Source organism: Lutjanus erythropterus, chromosome 17 (genome assembly GCF_056507025.1).
Source record: "Lutjanus erythropterus isolate fLutEry1 chromosome 17, fLutEry1.hap2, whole genome shotgun sequence".
In the NCBI taxonomy this organism is placed as follows: domain Eukaryota; kingdom Metazoa; phylum Chordata; class Actinopteri; order Lutjaniformes; family Lutjanidae; genus Lutjanus; species Lutjanus erythropterus.
In genome coordinates, this window is record NC_139333.1 from 31,510,175 (window position 1) to 31,533,417 (window position 23,243).

General features: G+C 38.5%; 1 protein-coding gene across 4 annotated transcripts; it reads right to left on the reverse strand.

Moving 5' to 3' along the window:
* Positions 1–1,714: 1,714 nt before the first annotated feature.
* Positions 1,715–18,523, reverse strand: LOC146312520 (NLR family CARD domain-containing protein 3-like). 4 transcript variants are annotated; one of them, XM_084740678.1, is made up of 15 exons: positions 18,451–18,523; positions 17,500–17,559; positions 15,968–16,068; positions 15,722–15,835; positions 13,795–13,908; positions 12,621–12,734; positions 10,027–10,105; positions 9,630–9,858; positions 6,199–7,993; positions 5,918–6,091; positions 5,139–5,312; positions 4,886–5,059; positions 3,971–4,141; positions 3,812–3,858; positions 1,715–2,911 (listed from the first exon to the last, which is right to left on the reverse strand). In XM_084740678.1, the coding sequence occupies exons 1-15, from the start codon at positions 18,517–18,519 to the stop codon at positions 2,349–2,351; spliced, it is 3,978 nt and encodes a 1,325-aa protein (XP_084596804.1). In that variant the 5' UTR covers positions 18,520–18,523; the 3' UTR covers positions 1,715–2,348. The 4 variants fall into 4 exon arrangements, with proteins under 4 accessions (XP_084596804.1, XP_084596805.1, XP_084596806.1 ...); XM_084740679.1 differs by lacking the exon at positions 13,795–13,908; XM_084740680.1 differs by lacking the exons at positions 12,621–12,734; positions 13,795–13,908.
* Between the last annotated feature and the right edge of the window lie 4,720 nt (positions 18,524–23,243).

Sequence of the window (23,243 nt, forward strand, 5' to 3'; positions counted from 1 at the left end):
ACTGTGTGACCATAATTCAAAGGGTTGCATCACAAATCAATGAGAGACATTTCTCCTGTACTAGTGTCACTTCAAAAAGGAGGAATCCATTATTACCTCATCACCACTATTAATATATGATCTGTGTCTATCCAGAAGTGTTCATGTTATTATCAATCATCCAATAATTATCAGAAATACCACATATAGATCACATAATAAATGAAAACGATAACCCATATTGTGTAGCTGAAATGTATTTCTTTAATGAGAATGAGATAAAATATAATGCAATATTCTGGCAGTGTTCAGGCAATATTTTTCTTGTTCAGCAACTAATCTCAAAGTGCAGAGTCAAATCAACAATGAAGGAGGATACTGACCGTGTATCAAAGCCTGATATATCTTATTCTTCTGTACCATAGAGCTCTATTTTTGTCCAACATTATTAAAAACACATGAGTGAGCCACACTCTATTGTACAGGCTGACATGTTCCTTTATTAACATGAACACACACTGTAGTTTACTTTGACTCAACCACACACACACCATCCTGCTTCCACAAATACTCACTAGATCACCAAATAATGATCAATCTACTGCTGAAAACAGCACAGTTTTCTCCTATTTGAGTAACATTTGTTAAAAACTACAGTGGCCAGCTGTTTAAGGAAATTATTGGGCTTTATCTATATGTAAGGCATATTTAGATTATTTAAATATTTATTATTATTGTTATTATTATTATTTATATTTATTTTGAGCAGTTACAGAGGGGTGGCCAACTCATAAGCCTACAATTTTTGAGTGAGGACCAAAAATTTTATAATTTAAATAGTTTTTTATTCAGACATTTGTACAAATGGTGATTTCAATTGATGTGCAAATCTAATTTTGACAACCTCAGACAAAAGCTTTGGGATCATCTGTGATGTTTGGCATGTTAGCAACAAGTTAACAAGATAGCAACATACTCCCAGATGCAGGCACAGCAGCAACATGGCTTTGTTGAGTGCATCATCAAAAACATTTAACATCTGTCAATATAAAACTTGGAGAGTGACAACAATACCAGGATAGCGATGATGATATTTGTGGTCACTGTAATCATCATATGAAATTTTCATACCATCAGTATCATGTCAGTATTGTTGTGGACTGGAATCTGTGGACCAATCTTTGAAGCTCTGTGAGTCTTTTTTCTGTCATTTTATATAATGGTCTTGGATGTTTTATGTCTATTGTGTGTGTATTTGCTTTATCATGTAAATGTTTTAAAATCATGTAAAAAAAAAAAAAAAAAAAAAAAAAGAAATCACACCATTTACCATTACTTATGGCATAAGTTTCAGGTGGATATCCCAAACCCAGAAGTTAATAAAACTTTTTGAAAGATTTAAATCTTCAGTAGGAAAGTTCTTGTGGTTGACTTTTCACTTCATCTAAAAACTGTGTTTAGCGTCACCTCATGTAGAATCATTACATGTAAACTCATTAGTGAGAAATCAGCTCTGTAAGATAAAATTTACATATATCTACATTTACATTTACAAGGTGCATGTACAAAGTACAAGGTAGATGTATTTATCATTGTCCAACACAGAGTTTTATAGCAAGATTGAGTTGCAGTTATTTTTGCAGAACTCACATAAACAATGTAACATTTATATACAATATTAATATAAATAAATACTGCCCTCCTATACTGGGCCGTGCATATCCCACGTTTTCAGACCTTTCTTTAAAAGGAAGGAGATGTGTGATGTCTATGACAGGTTCTCTGTGATGTTGATACTCAGGAATCTTGGTTTCCTTGGTTTTGCTGGAGTTGAAAAGGAAGTTGTTGTACCACTCTGTAAGACTGTTGAGTTCCTCCCCAAATGATGTCTCATTGTTGGTTGAAACCTTGTCCCTAATGATGATGTCATCTGCAAACTTCACAACAGAGTTCCCTCCATGTCAGGGGCTGCAGCCATGGGTGAACAGGAGAGGGCTAGAATGGAGGAAGTATCCAAACTCAGTCAGCTTCATGAGGCTAAAATCAACAAACAGCAATCTGATGTGGGTGTTGTTTTTCTGAAAGTGAGTGAAGACTGAGTTTAAGGCAGTGGAGATGGCATCTTCTGTGGATGGGATGCTGTTCTGTAAGCCTCTGTGTCACCCGACTGAAAGGCAGTTTTCTGCTCTCTAGAGAGAGCCCTCACCTCTGCCTTCATTCAGACTTCTCTGAAAATATGTAAATTAGTTTTTAAGATATAGTTGTGTTGTGTGCTGTAATTATGTGCATATATGTGTGTGTAATTGTGTGCATTGGATTCTGTACACACTGAAGGAGCTTGTCAGCAGCTGTCAGTCACCAGTGTGTCTCTAGTCTTCTTCATACATCTGACACAGAGACAGCGAGTGGCAAAGTTTGTCTGTAAACTCAGACCGAATCCTAAAGATGGGGTAGAGGGGTTCGGTGAAGGTGCAGCTGAAGGTGTGGATGTGGCTCAGTTCACCTTCAGACACTCTGAAGAAGGACACAGTACCAGCAGACCAGTCCAAATGGACTGCTACTGTGTTCCAGTCAGTGGAGAAGGCAGGGTTTTGTATGATTTTGACTCTGTTATTGTGCCAGGCACAGTAACCTACATGAGAGCAGTCCAGAGTCCAGGAGCAGTCGTTCCAACCAATGCAGCTGTCATTACCGTATCCACTCCTTTTGATTCCTCTGTAAGTCACTCCTATGGATACCAGTCCTATCCATTTGACCTCCCAGTAACAGCGACCAGTCAGACCAATCCTGCACAGCAGCTGATACCAGCACTGAAACCTCTCAGGATGATCAGGATATGGCTGCTCCTCCTCCTCAAATGTCACAATGTTGTTATTAAACAGGAACAGGTTCCTGTGTGCCGTGTCTGGGTCCATTTCAAGTTCACAGGCATCTGATGGAGAGAACAAGGCACTGACTGAATTTTTACAAATGACTTGTAGGTGTAGAGGGAAATAAACACAGTGGGCATAGAAGTAGAGGTGGATATTACAAATCACTTTACTGATTCACTGATTATGAGTAGAGAGGGAGAGTGGGACAGGACAGTCTATGGAAATAATGGATTTAAACACTGGTTGTCACTAAGCTGACAATGCCAATTCAATCCCCGAGGTCCCTGCATGTCTAACTCTACAGACCTGCTATTCACCACATTTCCACCAGATGTCCTCAGACATTCTCTGTCTTTCCAATCACTGTGTGTCAGTGTTGCCATTATGTTAAAGCAGTTCTTGCTTGCAGCTGCTTGATCCTTGTTCCAGAAATCATGCTCAACAAACTGATGGAACACATGCTGGAAAGAGCTCTTTCTGAAGTACAATGTGGTCTCCTGAAGTTCAGATCCACTACTGACATGATCTCTGTCTTACTACAGAACAGCAGAGAGCTGTGCAAACATCTGAACATAACCTCTATCAACCTGAAGGTTAGCACCAAGGTTGACATATATAATGTGGTATGTACCTCCACTTTGCTCTATGGGGCAGAAATCTGGACTCCATACAGACAGCATATCAAAAACCTGGAGGTCTTCCACATCTAGTGCCTTCAAAAGATTCTTGGCCTCTCTTGGGAGGAGCATATCTCCCAAACTACAATTCTCTCCATGACCAACTCCATCTATATGGACGCAATAGCGGCTAAAAAAGAAGACATATTATCTGAATACCTGACCACCACCAAGCCTGCCAAACTTAAACCTGAACCATCCCTCCTCCCAGACCAAATGCCATCATTAGAGACAACGGACTGCTACAAAGAGCTTTCAGAAATCAACCTAAAAAACACTTACACTTCCTTAGTCCTGGTTTTGTCAGTTGGACTCCACTGTTGTCCACCCTTGAAGGAGGAGATTAACAGAGTTAAACCAGCCTAATCTTTTTGATAATGAAAGAAATATGGGTACTAAGTTGTTTTTATATGCACTTCTGTTTTACACACCCCTCCCTACCTGAGAGTTTCTAGTCTCCAGTGTGGATCCTTCAGCCCAGCCATGAGAAGCCTTACTGAGTCTCCTGGATGATTGTAGCTCAGATCCAACTCTCTCAGATGAGAGGGGTTGGAGCTCAGTGCTGAGGCCAGGGAAGCACAGCCTTTCTCTGTGGCCATACAACCTGACAGACTACAACACAAACCAAAAGACGATACATGTCAGATCAGGAAATCTAAAGGATTTCTGAAGCAAAACCCATGAACACAATGGTGTTTTGCTCAGCTGTAGAACCAATAGCGGTTGACAGGGTGGTGGGTGTGCAGATTACTGACTGATCCCAATTGTCTCTTTTTCCTAAATGTAATATTTGTGAAAATCAAGTCACTATCAGCTTTGCTAACTAGCCAGTGAATTAGATTGGTACACATTGCTGAGAATGTGTGCATATGTATAATACTGCCAAAAGCTTCTTAGCTTAGCTTTTTGTTGTTCGCTTCACTAAGTACAGCTCATTTGAACTTGCATAATTTATAAAGAGTTTAATACTCAAAACTTAGCTAATCTCCTTCAGCAGGTCTGACTGGGTGTGGTTTGGCATAACTGATTGACAGTGGCCTTGCAACATGAACAAACAAGTACATCACCGCCATGACATTTTGATTTTCAACTGAACCCCTTCTGCTTCAACCTCATGAGAAAGGCAAAGAAATGTATCATGTAAAATAATCAATGTTCTGACTTAGGCTGAAAATAGTTTTTGTAATGGTCTGTAATAGATATATCAGCTACAATAATAAGATTTTGAAATATATTGGTTTGTGGAAAATTTAGCCAGTTTATCTTCACCAGTAATACAATTTCCTGAACAGAACAGGTGAATGAAATGTAATGTTGTACTTTTTGGTACACATAAGCATCATAATCTGATCTAACCTGAGACTTTCCAGTTTGCAGTGTGGACTCCCAAGTCCACCAGAAAGCAGGTTCATTCCTGAATCCTGCAGGTCGTTGTTACTCAGGTCCAGCGTTTTTAGACAAGAGGATTGGCTGCTGAGAACTGTAGCCAGAACTTCACAGCTTTCATTTGACAGGTCACAGCCACTCAGCCTGAAAAAAAGAATGAAAAAACAATAAATAAATGGACTTAAGTTTGGCAAAAATATCTTGAAGGCTAACGTGATCTAACCTGAGCTTTTCCAGTTTAGAGCGTGGACTCTTAAGCCCAGTGGAGACCTCCATGACTCCTAAATCCTGCAGTTCATTGTCACTCAGGTCCAGCTCTCTCAGACTAGAGGACTGGGAGCTGAGAACTGAGGACAGAGCTTTACAGCTTCTCCATGACAGCTTACAGCCACGTAGCCTGTGGAAAAATATATTCAGTGAAAAAAGAAAAAAAAACTCTTGATGGCAGAAACAGTGTACACAAAGCATGCCACAGCACAGAGCTCTACAGCTGGCTCGCAATCCATCTGTCTGTGCTATTTTTTTTCCAATTCCTGCAAGGCATGAACACACCCTGATAATCTACTGTAAATGACACAAAATGGTATATGATATAATATGATTTATCTAATTCTGATAAATGATGAAATATGCATCCCATGTTTTCCAACTCTCTTCATTTGTCTCCTCTCTCCCTGCTACTGGGAGTTTCAATTATCCTAATTTTTGCCCTCCATATGATGAAATATCTGGCAATCCACTATATACATACACATATTTAAAGTTTCATAATAAAAGCTTCTAAATAATTGCCCTGTTGCAATGGAAATGCAAATCCTTGCCTCTTGCTGTGGTCGCGTGCTGAGTCAAACTGAGTCAAGCCAGCACATGTGTATGGAAAAGGGGTATCAGTGAGTGTTTACTAATCCTGGTCATAATCCTGAGAGGCTGTTTTGACTGTGTGGACCTATAGGACAGTAAGCTTGAAATCTCAAATCATTTGAAATGAAGTGAAAATCTAACCTGAGAGCTTCTAGTTTACAGTGTGGACTCTTCAGGTCAGCAGACAGCTGCCTCACTCCTGGATCCAGCAGGTCATTGTAACTTAGGTCCAGCTTTATCAGAGGAGATGACAGACTGCTCAGAACTGGTGCCAGAGCTTTACAGCTTTTATTTGATAGATTACAGCCACTCAGCCTGGAAGGCCAAAGCAACAAGTTATTTCCATGTCAGTTATTTCCTTTCTTGCTTTACATCACTGTATTTAAGGTTAAGTGAATGTATTTGGTTGTGTATAAACATACAGATTTTCCCTGGAGGTTTTGACCACTGGCAGCAGCCACAGAAGACCTTCCTCTGATGCAGAGTACTTCCTCAGGTCAAACAGGTCCAGAACTGTTTTTGAAGACAGTAAGATGAAGACAAGAGCTGACCACTGAGCAGGAGAAAGCTTATCTGAGGAGAGAGTTCCTGAACTCAGGTGCAGTTGGATCTCCTCCACTAGAGAACAGTCGTTCAGTTCATACAGACAGTGGAACAGGTTAAAGCTTCTCTCTGGTGAGAGGTTCTCCCCAATGTTCCCCTTGATGTATGTAACTGTTTCTGGAATGGTTGGCAGGCTGTTTTGTGTCAGCAGGCCTTGTAGAAGAATCTGATTGCTCTGCACTGACAAACCCAGGAGGAAGCGGAGGAACAGGTCCAAGTATCCATTTGGACTCTGTAAGGCCGTGTCCACAGCACTTTGGTAGAAGAGTATTACTGCAGATTTGTTTATATTTGGCCTTGACCTCAGAGTGGTTGATTGTTCTTCTTTCAACAGATTGACACTAGAGTTGGTGAATGTCAGATGGACATGAAGAGCAGCCAGGAACTCCTGAACGCTCAGATGGACAAAGCAGAACACCTTGTCCTGGTACAGTCCTCTCTCCTCTTTAAAGATCTGTGTGAACACTCCTGAGTACACTGAGGCTGCTCTGATATCGATGCCACACTCTGTCAGGTCTGATTCATAGAAGATCAGGTTTCCTTTCTGCAGCTGCTCAAAAGCCAGCCTTCCCAGAGACTCAATCATCTTCCTGCTCTCTGGACTCCAGTGTGGATCTGTCTCAGATCCTCCATCATACTTGACATTCTTCATTTTGGACTGAACCACCAGGAAGTGGATGTACATCTCAGTCAGAGTCTTGGGCAGCTCTCCTCCTCTGGCTTTTAACACATCCTCCAGAACTGTAGCAGTGATCCAGCAGAAGACTGGGATGTGACACATGATGTGGAGGCTTTGTGATGTCTTGATGTGGGAGATGATTCTGCTGGCCTTCTCCTCATCTTTGAATTTCTTCCTGAAATACTCTTCCTTTTGGGGGTCAGCAAAGCCTCTGATCTCTGTCACCATGTCAACACACTCAGGAGGGATCTGACTGGCTGCTGCAGGTCTTGTGGTTATCCAGAGGCGGGCAGAGGGAAGCAGTTTCCCCCTGATGAGGTTTGTCAGCAGTACATCCACTGAGGTGGACTCTGTAACATCAGTCAGGATCTCCTTGTTGCGGAAGTCCAGAGGAAGTCGACACTCATCCAGGCCATCAAAGATGAACACAACCTGGAACTCTTCAAACCTGCAGATTCCTGCTTCTTTGATTTCAGTAAAGAAGTGATGAATCAGTTCCACCAAGCTGTACTTTTTCTCTTTCAGCACATTCAGCTCTCTGAAAGTGAATGGAAATGTGAACTGTATGTCATGGTTGGTTTTGTCTTCAGCCCAGTCCAGAGTGAACTTCTGTGTTAAGACTGTTTTCCCAATGCCAGCAACTCCGTTTGTCATCACTGTTCTGATTGGTCGACCTCTTCCAGGTAGAGCTTGTAATATGTCTTTACATTTGATTGTTGTTTCCAGTCTGCCTCGTCTCCTGGATGCTGTTTCAATCTGTCTGACCTCATGCTCATCATTAACCTGTCCACTCCCTCCCTCTGTGATGTAGAGCTCTGTGTAGATCTCACTCAGAAGTGTTGGGTTTCCTGCTTTAGCAAGCCCCTCAAACAAGGGTTGGAACTTCTTCTTAAGATTGGATTTGAGTTTACACTGGCACTTAGCAGCACTCGTTCCTGTTGGAGAAAACAATGAATGAGACTGAGTGTATTTAAGAGGAATAGAGCGGCACGGTAAAAAACTGATATGAGGTTTTTCGAGGTCCTCACTACACCATGTGATGTCCACTTGTGACTGGATGACCCAGAACACATATTTATACTAGGTCTGAACATGGTCTAAGAGGCTCTCCGGTGTGTGTGTGTGTGTGTGTGTGTGTGTGTGTGTGTGTGTGTGTATGTGTGTATGTGTGTGTGTGTGTCTGAGGGATATAGCCATAGTCCTGCTTTTTTCCAATGGGATCATTATCAAGGGAAAGAATGCAGTCTGATGGTATTTCTAGAGCTGTCAAAAGTAAAAGTCTGAACCCATGCTCCAATATGTAGAAATACTAAGGAGAGGTCCCACTCAAGAGCAGGGCTGGGGGAGATGTGCTGCCCAACTGTGATCAGATAATGTCTTGATGTAGATTAACTCACTCTATGTCAGCATGGAGTTATTGAGAAATGTCTATAATAGCACTTATTAGGCCTGGAACATATAGCTGAAAAATGTATTAGTTTCATCTTGGTAGATATAGATAATTGATCATATGGCCTGTGACTGCCATGTTATTTATTTCAAAGGGTGGAAGTGGCTGAGATGATCTAATAAATCTGTTATAATACCCATCTTGGTCAGGAAACTCTTCCTGCATAGCTAACACATAATGGTGCTCTCATAATTGTTGATCCATCACCTATTTCTTCCCTCTAATCTAGGATCAGGTCACAGTGGCAGCAGGGAGAGAATGATGTCCCTGCACGCTGCAATGCTTTCCATCTCCTCCACCTCAGCTGACTTGTTTGGACAAAAACAAGCAGCAGTTCTACTTTGAGCTCCCTCTGGATGTCTGAGCCTCTCACTTGCTGATAGTAGTCTGACATGAAAAAAAAGTGGCGAGCTGACATGTTTTTTTGTTTAACATGCACTCATTTTGTCACTGCATCTGTTGTCCTCATATGTCACTCATGCTGTCTGTTGTCACTACTTGAAACTCCATGCTGTTGTCTCATATGTCAATGGGGCAACTGTATATCACATCTGTAAAATGATTTGCTGTTTGTCTGTCAGTCATAGTACCGAGGTTTTTTATGAGACAGGGTAGGTGCAAATGTGGGGATTGTCTATTAAATGATTGGGTTTTTGTTTGTCACTCGTAGCATACTCCATTTTCAAGCAATATGATAGGTTGTTCATGGGTGTATTCATTATGTGCTTCAATGATGGCTTGCATTTATTGCACTTTGGTGAAACTACAGAACATTTTATAGAATTACTTTCTTATTGCCATTGATGACATGTCTATAACTGACAGATATTTGATTAGTTTTGGCATGATATGGCACAAGGGTTCCTCAATTCCTGGTTTTAAAGGCTGCATTACAGTAAAGTGACTGTTCCAGCTGTTAATTATTGTTTATTTTTTTCCTTTTATTCACTGAGTCATTAATATCCACATTACTGATGATTGTTTATCAAAAATCTCTCTGTGTACCAGTAGTCATACAGCCTACAATCTCGATCTCCTACAATCTCGATATTGCTGTTGCAATATTGCAACAGCAGTATCGAGAAACTGAACTTGGCTTTGCATATTGAAAAAACTCTTACTCCTCTGCAGACAGTCAGCCAGCTCCTCCATCTTCATTCTCCTGAGAAAGTGTTGTGTGATCACCACAAAAGCGTCCCTGCTGTGTCTCCTGTGCTTGTCCTCCTCACTGCCGACAGCAGCTTCATCCTCCTTCAACTTCTCAGAGCATTCTGGGTAGGCTGTACTCAGAATCCTCTGAAGCCTCTTCAACTCATTCTTCACAAAAGTGAGTATGTTCTCTTCCAGAAGCTGGAACAAGCCATATATAAAATTAGTTTTCAGCATCACAGTCATCTGTCCTACATAGAAAGCCCACAGATCCTAGATCAGAAGAGTGTAGCACTGACACTGAACAGCATGCATTCATTTTGAAGTTGTTAATGTTAGTTGAGAAAATGTCCTTGTACACTTGCACACCATAAAAATGGAGTCCAGGTCTGTTTGATGCTGCTGCTCAGGCTGACTACATTGGACATTTGATGTTTTTTGGTGGGCTCTGTGGAGGAAACACACACACACACACACACACACACACACACACACACACACACACACACACACACACACACACACACACACAGTCAAAAGTTAGCAAGGCTGCATGCACTTATGTTGCCTTTTTTGCCCTAGGTCACTAGTTTAAATCCCCATAATGGCAAGAAAAAAACAAATGATGAAAAAGTGAATGACACAAACCCACTGCTAGCTCGATTCAGTCAGCCAACTGATACGGAAAAAAAACATACTGCATTTATTCTGACAGACTGATCCATGATTAGTGGTATGTCATAATGAAGCTCAATGTAAGTTCAATCAGAAAGGCTATCATGTCTCCTTCATCCATAACTGTCTTTCTCTCCCCCCCGTCTCTTTACCCACTTATTCTCAATCAGCTATCCATGGACGTTCACTCTTTAAGTCAACCATCCACGTTTAGCCTCAATCTCCATCAGCCAATCATGTTGTGTCAAAACTTTAAATCTGTTCTCCTCTCTGCCACTTTCAGCTGTCACTTCAGCAAAGAATTGTTGCGGCCATCCTCCACCCTGTTCTCCTCTAGTACTTCTAATCTACAGCCATTTCACCACCACCAGTGTCTGGACTCAATCAGGGGTTTCCTTTACTAATCACGGCTTTACACATGATGATATCACGATGGAGTCTTAATGCCAAAGATTTTTCACATTTCTCATCTTGAATGTGCATGTCAAATAAAAATATTTTGTACATTCAGAGTGGAGACTCTCCTGATTGAAATGCTAAACTGTTAGAGGTAGAAACAAGAAAAGGTCATCTCATAACTTAATGCATGGATAGATTTATGTTTTATAAATTTAAGATATCATTAAAATAACTTTTCAAAGAGAAGGTAAATAGAAAGAAAGCAGTCTTCTGAAGTAAGTATATGCATGTCAGTGTTTCCCCTATAGTGTATTTGGTAGGACACCCCGCCCTCCCAACAGGATCCCCACACAGAAATTCAAATTTCAAACAGAAATTTTTAAATTCCATTATTTAATTTATATTTTAAAAGGGCCTATAACAGGTGTTCCTTAACTCTAATTTGTGCGATTTCAGAGTCGAATGTGTTGCTATCGTTTCATTACATTCATTACAACGCATTTCTCCTCGCCTCTGTGACGGGCAGGTCTCCCCCCTCGCTCCTCTCTCACAGCACACACCCATACACCGGTACAGACACACCCAGCCACACTCAGAGAGCAGAGGAGAGACAGTTTTCCACTGTTACGGTAAAAAAAACACAAACAAACAAAGATTGTAAATGGAGGTTCCCCAGCTGTTCGCCCCACTCTGCGGCCAGTGTTAGCCAAAATGAGAGCATCTCTCCCAGCCCCGACCACAGCGCTTGCCGATCTCCTGCCCCTGTTAACGTCGCCACGACTAGACCCAAACACACCTGTTCACCACCACCACCGTCAGTCTGGCTTTGATCCAGCATGGCTGTCAGTGTTTGGGTGGGCCACAGTAACTTCGGTTGGGCCTTTTAATTACAAAAGTTAACACTGTTTCCAACTGATAATCTCACTTTAACAAAATCATACTGTGGATGGCAACTAGCACTTCCAGTTGATTATCATTATTAATGACACTTAAAATATTCTTCAGTTTCAATCTGCAGTTTATATTTATTTCAAATGGCACAGGATATCTCCTTATCTATGTTTTCACTATGGATCATGTAGATCACTTAACTATCTGTGCTGTGAAGGTCATCTGAAGACAATCAAGTCAGGCAGCAATATTCAGCTCTACCTCCTGTATTGTCTACATTTTATAGATGTTCTAGTTTTGATGAAAAATGCATTTGCAGGTATAAAATAAGACAATGATAAGATTTCCTCAGTACACCGGTCATCATTTCTGCTGAACAACTGCCATAGTGTGACGTGCAGACATGGTCCAGACCTCACATTCGATAATAGCTGAATAAACATTGTCTTTTTGTCAAATGGAATTTTTTTTGTCTTAAGGGTGTATTAAAATGCTTATTTTAATAATTAAAAAAAAAAAAAATTAAGAAAATATATGTTCTCCGAGTCATTTATGGTGGGCCAGTTGTATAAGTGTGTGGGCCCAGACCCGTTAGGCCCACCCATAACGCTGCACCTGATGGATAGATGGATGGATGGATGGCTAGATGCATAAATAAATAAATGAATGAATAAATGAATAAAAAACAGTGTTCCACTGCTAAAATAAAAAAATGTGAACACAAATCAGTGTTAACTGTTTATTCAGGTCCAAATGCTTTGTAATCATGGTAATGGGGTCCTTTGGCGAGAGGGTCCTGCAACGACGGACCACACTCATTCCAGCCTAGGCAACCCACCCCCCACCCCCCCAAAGAAAAAAAGCGAAGGGAAACACTGCATGTTCACTTTAGTAACTCCCAGGAGAGGCAGCAGCAGCTCTACACTGGGCTCAACTACTCAAACATTCACAAACCTTGCTGGATTTAGTTCAATAAAATGCCTCAAAACTTGGCTTACTGTGTCTCAGCAGTGTGTTGTCCTGTGAATGTGATGGGGACTCCCATAGAGTGGTGGCTCCTAATGGACACACAGCTGGGTTCAGGAGGTTCCAGTCTGTGCTGCTGCTCTGGGCTTCAACACACATACACACACAGAAAGAAACAACAAGCTCAACACGTTCATGTCATGATAATAGTGACAAAAATGATCAGGGTTATCGGTTTTCTTGTGGTATTGTTAAAATGATGCAGAACAACCGACGTTGCTGCTGCACCTGCACCTGGGAGACTATTGCTAACTTTGACTGATGCTGGACAGTATTTACTGTGTTTTTTTAAAATGTGGTAAGCAAACACATTTTTAATGCTAAATAAAATTTGAAACTGTACACTAATTGTATTTTTTCTTTGTTTTGCCTTTATTGTGATAGAACAGCCATAAAGAGACAGGAAAGGAGGGTGAGAGTCGGGTGACAACTCACAGCAAAGGGCAGCAGGCTGGTATCAAAGTCAGTGTTTTGATTGTCACAAGTACGCACTTAAGTCCCATGTCAAGACAGGCGAGTCCAAAGTCAAGACTGACAAGTCCTAAGTCAAGTTTCAAGTCCTAAGCTTTGAGTTTTAGGTCCTAAACAAATCATAATGTAACTGTGTTTCCAGCTTCATTGATTTACAAAGTTACTTAGTTGTCAAGCTAATGTTAGATCATCACTAGCTATGTTACTCTTAGCCTCGACTAACTTCTTCTTCTTTGGCAACTTCAAATATTGAACAAAGCTGGAAGTTGTTGCATTTCCTTTCTGTAACTTTTGACCCACAAGTTTTGCATTCCGCAATTCATTTTTTCTTGACCACCTCATAGTTTTTATATGTGAATGAATTTCATTTCATGGTTCTCTCTTGCAACTTGATAGGATGCTGTTGTTGTTCAAACAGATTGAATCTGGTGTGGACTTCATGAAAAAGAACAGTGTTGACGTCAGTTGATTCATAAAATGATTCATGGATCCACACCTTCTTAATGACAAACCTTTTCATCTTCAGGCTTGGGGGAAGGAATCAAGTATTTTCAAGTTAAAAGGCTCATGTTCAAGTGAAGTCATGAGTCATTGGTGTTAAAAGTCCAAGTCAAGTTGATTTTGTCAAGTAGAGTCTTTAGTGTGTGAAGGTGTGTATGAGTTTTAAATCTTTACCTTTTATCAACAGAGTGGTGTTCCTCTTTGAAATACAGAGGAGGCTCCTTAGCTGTGTGTCCTGGAGGAGTGACTGATCTGAGTGCAGAGGAGTCTGCTCTCTGCTGCTGCATCCTAGAATAAAATGCAGCATATACTGTATTTTACATTGTAAAACACAAGACACTGACACAGTAAATAGTTATATTCAGAGCTCCATGGCTTGAAAAACAAATATTTTACCTGTGTATTGAGAAAAAGTACCACTGTACTTCTCACTTTCTCTCTGAATTAAGCACATCATTTGGCTGACTGGAGATGATTAACTGGTGTATCATCTGGCTGATACATGTCAGTAATCCCAAAATGAAGTTATATGTATCAATATTTTTAAAATATTTTTATGCTTTTCATTTATAGGACGGCTGAAAATATGACAGGAGAGGGGGGGGGGTGGTAAAGCAGGGGTCTGCAACCTTAACAATCAAAAGAGACATTTTTGGCCAAAAAAGGGAGAAAAAAATCTGTCTGGAGCCACAAGTATTCAATTATCTCTTTTCCCAGAAGACTTTTTTTTTGGCAGCCATAGCTTATGGAGACTCAAGAAGATGAGTCACCACCACAATTTCGAGGAAGACACTGAGCCGTAGACACAGTCTTTGATGCATATTTAAGTTAATGAAATACTTTTTTGAAATTTAGTGTACAACATACTGCAGTAGAATTTTTGAGTTATGAGCCCAACTCAAACTTTTACAAACTTTCTGCTGACCTTTAGTTGAGATAATTTTCTATTCTTCCTTAGATAAATTTATAGTAAAATTTAAAGTTAGAGAAACTCAAAAAAAAAAATGTTTTTCAAAATGTGGTCACAGTTAACTGTGAACCTGATTTGTTACTATTTTGTTGCCTTAAAATTAAATGGTTTACATCATATTTTTCTAAATACAACATTTTGGGGTTTCTAAAATTTAAACATTTAAATTTTTCTAAAGCAGAAAAGTAAATTATCTCAACAAAAGATCAGCAGTTGGTAAAACTTTTTCAAAACTGAAGAATTTGACTGTAGTATGTTGGCTTGAAATTTTGAGCTGTCTCAACTTTTTCATAGACCTACAACAATGAAACATGAAAAATATTTAATCATTGTAATCGTCGCAATCGTTTAATCTTGTTAATCGTTGACATTTAATGATTTATTAATAGCTGTATTCAATCAAATATAATATAGATAATATAAAATATAGATTATACATTTTCAATTGGTCAAATTCCTAACAGCAGTTAATCAATTAATGAATAATCATTAACATCCCTACTGCAGACCAGTAGGGATGTTAGTTGTTAGACCTGTAGCATTTTAAAAGTTTTTCATTGGCCAGTTTGTCAACAGATCGCCTTATTGGCTACTAAAATGCAGATGAAAGGTTTGGATATTAATTCAAACTGTAACTAGTACTCAACTATGATTTTAAAAGTAACTAAGTAGATTACATAGTGTAAAGACTCCTTGTGTATAAGTACAGATTTGTATTCAAAAAGTACAAGTACATAAAAAAAAAACTTAATTAAGTTTACTGACTTAATTGCAGTAATTTGAGTATTTGTAATTAATTAGGTCCACCCCTGGAAACAACCAACCAATTACTTCTTAGGTAATTCTTTTGTTGGCTGAGCTCCTACTAATTTCATTTTATATTTTTATTTTCCATCAGTAAAATAAACAGTTGCAACTTCTATGTTTCAAATAACTTTATTCACAATGATGGTACTGTCTGTATTTTTAAATCCCCTGATATTCTGTAATACTTCAATACCTCCTACATCTATTTCAGTATACCCATTTTTTCTCAATCACAGGAGAGAAGAAGCAGCTCCATACTGGGCTCAACTACTCAAACAGTCATAAACCTTGCTGGTTAGTTCATTAAAAGGCTTCGAAACTTACTGTGTCTCAGCAGTGTGTTGTCCTGTGAATGTGATGGGGACTCCCATAGAGTGGTGGCTCTTCATGGACACACAGCTGGGTTCAGGAGGTTCCAGTCTGTGCTGCTGCTCTGGGCTTCAACACACATACACACAAGCTTCAACTCTAAAGTATGACAGTGGAGTGATTTCACTGCACAGACACTTAAAGATTCTCACTTCATGTTGGTCACTTATATTACACAATAAAAAAAGATCCTCATCTCACCTCAGAGCTTCAGTGTGGCAGCCATGCTCCCCACTCAGACTGGTTTTAGCTGGAAGGACTCCGTCCTCTCTGTCCTCACATTGATCCATGGCTTTGAGCACCTTCACCCAAATAACATCACAATCAAGGGCTAAGGAATGAGTTTAACACTGGGGGGAACACGTGTCGGAAACCTGACAGATCCGCAAATAGTTTGAGCAGAAATATGTCATAAATTAACTACACTGCAAAACATTCAGAAAATGCTATGTGATCTTTTACTTTCTTTCTTCTTTTTTTAATATTTTTAATATTTTTTTACTTTATTTTTTATAGATTTGTATGTGTTGCATAATGAAATACATAGAAAACAAGGAAAAAGAAAAAAGCACAGACAATCATAGAAAAATAAATTATTTCAAAAATAACAGATCAGGTCAGTGATTCACATGGGCAACATTGTTTCAGGGAAAAGGTTAAATTTTTAGAGTTATTTCGTTCCAGTCCATTTCTGTACCATTAATGTGTTTCCCTGTTGGACTGATCTGCGTCATTATAGTTAGGGGATAAATCTGTTTGTACAATGAGCACTGAAAGTGCATTTCCATTAAAAGTCCAAAGCATAGGTCCAAAGTCTGCTTGTTGTTATGTACGGTACTCACTCAAGGGGGCTGTTTTACTCCAAGAATTTATATAAAAAATTACTAATTTTCATAGATATATACATATGTATACACATACTACGTACATACACACACATATATGCATGTACACTATATATACATACTGTACATACACACAGATGTAAAAACATTCACAATTACTTTACTTATCTTTGTTCACACATATCCGCACCTTCATACTCACACTTATGTGTGTGTGTATATATATATATATATATATATATATATATATATATATATATATATATATATATATATATTAATTACACATTATCATGAGTAGAAGCCGCTGTTTCAAAATGGAATGTCCACTTTCTCCAGTAATTAGTAAATTTGTCCAGAAAGTTAGCTTTTCCATGTTATATATTTCTTTTATAATACCAATCCATTCCTCTTTTGTTGGGGGCTCTTTAGTTAGCCACCTCCTTGTTATAGCTTTTTTACTGGCTGCCAACATTATTCTTATCAAGTATTTATCACTACAATTGATTGTGGCAGAAATATTCCTGAGATATATTGTACAGAAATTGTGTCTGATTTCAAAACCTATTATTAAATTAATCAATCTTACTATTTCCCCCCAGTAAGGCTGGATCGTTGGGCAGTTACAGGAGATGTGGAAATGATATGCCTGGGAGTTTCCACACTCCCTCCAGCATTGTCCATATCTTGGCTGATCTTTCTGAAATTGTTTTATTTTCGGTTTGATGAAATACTTTCTTTCTTCTTTTTTTCAAATGTTTCTTGGAAAAACAGTGTTATGCACACCTATATTAATGCATGTATAATATATGTATGTATATGTTTTATGATCTTAAGACATGGGCAACTTCTTTGGGAACTCTACTGTTATATGTTAATCTCTCTTACCTGTTGGTCTGCTCCTGTCTCTCCCTCACTTTGACTCCCTGCCTCAAGCCCTTGATGTCCCTGCAAGGCATTAATGTATTTACAACAGACTTTACATAGTAATGTACAGTATCAGCATTTGACTTACAAAAGCTAAAAAAGTGTCTGTTAAGGTTTTTATCATACAGATTGAACAACTGATAGGCTCATACATTGTTAACTCTGTTTACAGCATAATCTAACCCTTACAGTAAAAGTTTTCACTCATTTATTTTAAGACCTCACATCAGGCCCTGTACCATCCTCTCCTCTTCCTGTCTCCTTCGTGCTACACTGCTGCTCCTAAACATACAAAATGGCTTCAGAGATGCAGGTCTAAGGTACAGCTCCTGAACATAAAGGTGGACCATTTTAAAACTAAATGTGAAAAAATCCACTTTTTGGTCACTGTGGAGAAGCATTTTACCATATAAATGTGCAGAACTCTAGTGGGTCTTCTAGTGCAGCTGATGACCTAATCATAACCTAACCCAAACCCTGACAGTACTGTAGAAATAATGAAATAATTATTGAAAATGTATCTTTAAAAAATCAACTTGACATGAGTCCTCACCTGTTCTCCTTTACGGATCTATTATAATCAGTAATATGATTTTTAAACCTTACCTCACACTCTGAAGCTCCACCTGGCTCTGCTATCTCTTCCCTGAATGTATTACACTTCTTCTCATGATAAAACTGTTTATGTTTAAAAAGTAATAACAGGCTATTACATATTTCACTAATCAATATAAAACCTCACCTGAGCTTCCTCAGTCTCTCCACCTTTCATTGCGTCAACTGCCTCACTACTCTCTGTACTATCATTCTCCTGATGGGAAAATTTTTGCACATAATATCTAAAATAATGTCCTACATGTTGATAAATGGTCTGATTAGGTGTTGTACTTGTGTTGTGTAACTGTTACTCACACTGACGTTACTCTTTTTAAAAAAACAAAATAAGTCCTGCTGCTGTTTCTGCCTTTTCTTTGGTGGCATTGTGCTGAAATGAGATGACAAAACATTTTATCTGTACTGTTTGGTGCATAGAGGGGAGTTTGTTAAGAAGCAGCATTTCGGACAGCATCAGTCCCTGATGGGCTCAAATTTTCAGGCATGATTAAAGCTATCTAATCTAAGTACTATCTACTAACTCACTACAGGACTGTCACAGTTACAGACATCAGAGTTTGTGTAGCAACATCCAGCTCATTCATTACACTGAGGACGAGTGGATAGTAAGTGTACTTGAATATAGTATAGAGTAGTGGTCCTTCGTCTTTTTTTTTTTGGTATTTTCATTTTATGTTATTGTACTCCTCTACATTGCAGATGGTAATATTATACTTTTTAATGCACTGGAGGGAATATTGTTACTAGCAGGGCCCTGTCCAGACTTTTTTGACATTGGTGGCCCCAACATGCCAAGTTGACTCCAGAGAGGTAATGTAAATCATGTTTTTAGACTGACTCTTCACTGTAGATCCTGAGCTTGGAGCTACATTCACATGTGCATCCACACTGTCTGAACAGAGTGTGTGTTATGCCAAACGGCATGTTGGGACTTGAGGAGACTTGGATTACACTACATGAGCAGTATGGAGGCATTTTATGTTTTTTTTTTTTTTTTCCTGGTTGTTTTTTAAATTTGAAAACTGGTCACCACTCACTTCCATTGTTTGGAAGATTCTGCAACACTGTTTTCCTGTGAAACTCCAGCAGTGTTTTGTGGACTGAAAAACTAAACCTGACTTTCAGTCAGCATGAGGGTGAGGAGATAATGACTGAATTTTTATTTTTTGGGTGAACTATCCCTTTAACACCCCCCCATCGGTAAATCAATATACACATTTTATATCTTAAACCCAAATAAAACCTCCGGTGTCGTGACCCAGTCTTTGGTAATGACTGCTCTAGGAAATGACCAAAGAAAAATACTTAAAACGTCATCTTCAGTGGCCGACATGTCAGATATGAAAAGCTGTTTCAAATGTCACTTTTCGTCGCTCTGCTTCCATAACTTAAATTCCTCAACTTCAGTGAAACTAAAGACTACAGAAGGATGAAATTATCCAGACGTCTCTGCTGTGGCGTGTTTATTGTTAGTCTCATGTCTACTGTGTGACACTCCGTCCTCTGTTGATCCATCGACTCTAACATGTAAACGGTGTTCACTGCTGAGTTCGGTGGAGATAAACTGTTCTTAAGTTTGAACAGGCAGACTTTATTAACTGTGGATACAGACAGAACACGGTGAGCGAGAAGACAACACTTTACTAATAACCTACCTTTAGATGTGTTCATCAGCGACGCTTTCACTGAAACGAAAGTGAAAGTACAGTCCGCAGAAATACGATGACTCTTCTTTTTCACAGCAGACAGTCTGACGTAAGAGCAGGAAAATCACACATAATCCAATGATTATCCAAATAATCAATCAATGTATACATTTTTTTAATTAACTTTCTTTATTGGAAGTAATTTCACAGGCATCAACACAACAATGAAATGTGACGAAAACTTCCTTTCTTTCCATTTTTCCCTTCCTTTATCCCTATATCCCTCCCACAATCCCACCCCACCCAAGGGAGAGCGAGTATCATTGTGCATTCATTAACACCCTGTTAAGAATACCGAGTACATACAACAAATACACCAGTTAGGAAAACAAATTGCTAAGTAAATAAAAGAAAAAAAAAATGCTTAAAAAAAAAAAAAGACTCAGGCTCAGAGATCACAATCAGGCAGAGATGTCAAAGAATCAACATGATTTAAGAGAGGTCTCCAAGTCTTTTCAAATGAGTTTAGGGGGCCATTGAGGGAGAATCTAAGTTTTTCAAGTCTAATGGATAGTAACAGCTCTTTCACCCACCTGTTGTGGGATGGAGGTTGAGGGTGTTTCCAATTAAGGAATAGAAGTCGCCTGGCCAGCAGGGTGGTAAAGGCAAGAACAGTCTGCGTGACTTTAGAGGTATTAGGCTGCAAGGGGGCACCAAACAAGGCCAAGAGAGGTTCAGGAGTGAAAAAAATAACTCATAAGATTTACTTAAAAATCTATATTGTAAGTATTTGCACGCAAATGATTTAAGTAAAATTTAATGCTGCAATATCAAGTAACACTCACTTGCCAGTATCAAGTAAAATTTACTTAACATAAAACATAACAGTTGTGACGATATTAAGTAACATTTACTTAATTATATCCAAGTTTTAAGTTATATTTATTTAAACAAATTAAGTAAAATCTACTTGTTTTTCATAGACAGGAACATCATTTTCCCCAAAATTTTAAGTAAATTTTATATATCTGTAGTATTTGCTGTTATGGGGTAATTTAGTAGATTTTAATTATTTTCTTGTGCTTGACATTTTAATTTACTTGCTTGCATTACGTTACATTACTCACTAAAATTACGTAATCATTGCCAGTTTTGACATAAACTGAACAAACAGACAGTATTACACAGTATACACTACATCCAATATACACTATTGTGGCAAAATATTAGGAACACTGTCGACACTGTCACTGTCAATAGCATTAGACTGTGCAGGTGTCCCAATACTTTTGTACATACAGTACAGATCTGGAATAGTGCTTTTCAAATATGCAGTGAAAAACTTGCAACCCTCTGAAACAGAGTTTCAACATTCTCAGATATTCAGGAATGTTTAACACACAAACATGCTCAAAACAACTTCTGGGGTCAGGATAGAAACAGCCTCTTAAGCTTGTATGTATACTCCTATTTAAATGGAGAAAAAAAAGAATGTACAAGTACTGCATTAATAGTAAAAGTGCATTATATTGTAACAGTAACAGTAAATTAAAGATCTATCTTCAGCAAAAGGTACTGTATTTAAAGTAAGACTAAGTATATTTTTTTTTAAAGAAAAATATCTAAATTTGTATCATACTACTTAAAGGTTGGTATGACTGGTAAACAGCAAATACACAGTACTACACATTATACACCGCATCCAACATAGATCTGGTAACACAGTCACTTCTCAAATATGCAATTAAAATCTTTCAAACCTACACTCTGAAACCAGTCCTCTAGACTAGTGCACTTCTAAAACATTAATGAAATAAAATCAACAGAATCGATTAAAAATGACCAGCTTAAGGTGTCTAACCATTATAAATGAAGAATAAAATCTTTACTGTAACAGATACCTTATTTGACAAAAAATGAGAAAACATTTATGACAGGCAACTTCCCACTAGTAAACCAAGATTAACTGGAACTCAGTGCTGATTCTTGGCATTTTTGGTCCATGCATGATGCTACATCCTCAACAAGGGTCCATGCATGATGCCACATTTTTCTCCTCTAGGATGACAAAGACATGACATGCATTTAGGAAAGCAACTTCAACTTCAAGGTGTTTACTTTTAGGGACCGTTTAAATCCATCCAGCTCCAGCAAGAGTTTTTGGAAGACCTCAAAAGTGTAGCGCAAAGTGGGAGGGTATGCCAAGTTAAGGGCACCCATATGGAAAAGATACAGATAAATTTTATAAAGTTTTTGTCTCTTTTATCTGAAACTTGTAAGTTATGCATAAGACAATCAAGCCAGATATAAGATCCTTAGTAATGTTGTACAATATGAAACTTGTATGACTTGGGAACTTATAAGAACAGTATATGATAGTAATTTCACATACAATATCCTTAGTAGATCTGTGTTATATCAAACTTCTATGAGCTGGACAACTATCAGTGAAAGTAAAATCTTAAAGGTTTCATAGAAAACACTTAGACGTAGACTTATGTGAGGTGCCACATATATAAGACATACAAATTAAAAGACAACATAATCTTACAATACAATTTCATGGAAAAGCACAAGATGACTAAAAAAAGGGGGTTTTGACACATAATAACACTGGAATGTTAAAATTTTGCTATGGTAAGCATTTTCTCAAATCCAGGTGGCTCATTCTTCTCTCTGACTACTGAATTTTCCTAAAATTATTACATGGGTAATATTTGTTATTTAAACCAACTGTGGCCATTAAAATTAGCAAAATGATTTTGTATTCACACAGCAAATATTAAAAATCCCCATGGAAAGTATTCAATATGAAGCAAAGAGATAGAAAAAGACTCATTCATTCCTTTCTTGCTATAGAAAGACTTAATTTTGCACAAGATTAGAATAACATGCAGTGCAAAATGTCTCACATAAGAATACATGTGCATTTTGTCTTTACTGATATGTGCTGCTTCAGTTTAGTTACACTGCTAATAGTTTAGACAGAAATGTTTCCTTTTCAGCTCAGAAACTCAAAATGAGTAAGTGACTTCACATTTAGTTAACATTGATTCACTTACAGTAATATGTGTTCAGTAGCTGACATACACTTGAGCTGGACTGTGGACACTGAATATACATACATGGTCTAACTACCTGAGTAGCATTTATGGCTTTGTGAAAGCCTGTGGGAAAGTGGACAGTTGACATGTAGCTCAGTTGAGTTTTGATATGAGAACCTCTGGCTAATTTCTGCACTGTGCAACTACCATAGTTTCCTATGGCATATAAACACTGGTCACCCATGTCAATAAAGTGTGAGACTCTAAAAATACTCCCATCCTTTAAAAGTGCAACAGAGTTGTTTCTTTGTTTTGTTTTGCTTTAGGTATGACCATGAATCCTCCATCAATACACCTGTAGTGTTGTGTCTCAGTGCAAAGGAGAGAATCGAGATGATGC

Coding starts and splice junctions, on each gene's coding strand:
- LOC146312520 (XM_084740678.1), bottom strand. CDS start 18,519: ATGCCACCAAAGAAAAGGCAGAAACAGCAGCAGGACTTATTTTGTTTT. Junction 7,994..9,629: donor GGCTGACTGTCTGCAGAGGA/GTAAGAGTTTTT, acceptor TTTCTCCAACAG/GAACGAGTGCTGCTAAGTGC. Junction 6,092..6,198: donor AAAACCTCCAGGGAAAATCT/GTATGTTTATAC, acceptor TTGGCCTTCCAG/GCTGAGTGGCTGTAATCTAT.